The 292-nt window shown below is 67.1% G+C and overlaps 1 protein-coding gene across 1 annotated transcript in view; it reads left to right on the top strand.

The window, feature by feature from the left end:
- Window positions 1-84: 84 nt before the first annotated feature.
- Window positions 85-292, top strand: part of ODF2 (outer dense fiber of sperm tails 2) — a 34268-nt gene continuing 34060 nt past the window's right edge. The window contains exon 1 of the mRNA XM_015567129.1: window positions 85-263. Coding sequence (XP_015422615.1) covers window positions 100-263 — 164 coding nt within the window. The 5' untranslated portion in view covers window positions 85-99. The remainder of the gene's footprint in view (window positions 264-292) is intronic.

The following is a 292-nucleotide window of genomic DNA, read 5'->3' as shown; positions in this document are numbered from 1 at the left end:
GTAGGCGGTGCCTAAGACGGGCGGGGCATCTCTGTGACGCCAGGGTCCGGGCGTAAATGGCGAAACCCGAGAGGCCCACCGGGGGGTTTGAACTGGCCAATGGGCGAGCTCCCGACCGGGTGTCGGAAAAGGAGGCGGAAGCGGGGAGGAGCCGCCGTTGCAGCTGGACTACATCCGCCGCGGCGTCTCCATGGCACGACCCTGGCCTCCAACTTCAACGACTTCTTAAGGAGGCGTTTCTGGGCGCAGCCGTGTCGCTCCTGGTGAGAGGCCGCCGGCAGGTGGGACCCAG

This window comes from Myotis davidii, unplaced genomic scaffold, assembly GCF_000327345.1.
Source record: "Myotis davidii unplaced genomic scaffold, ASM32734v1 scaffold142, whole genome shotgun sequence".
Taxonomy (NCBI): domain Eukaryota; kingdom Metazoa; phylum Chordata; class Mammalia; order Chiroptera; family Vespertilionidae; genus Myotis; species Myotis davidii.
This window is presented reverse-complemented; position numbering and strand designations above follow the sequence as displayed.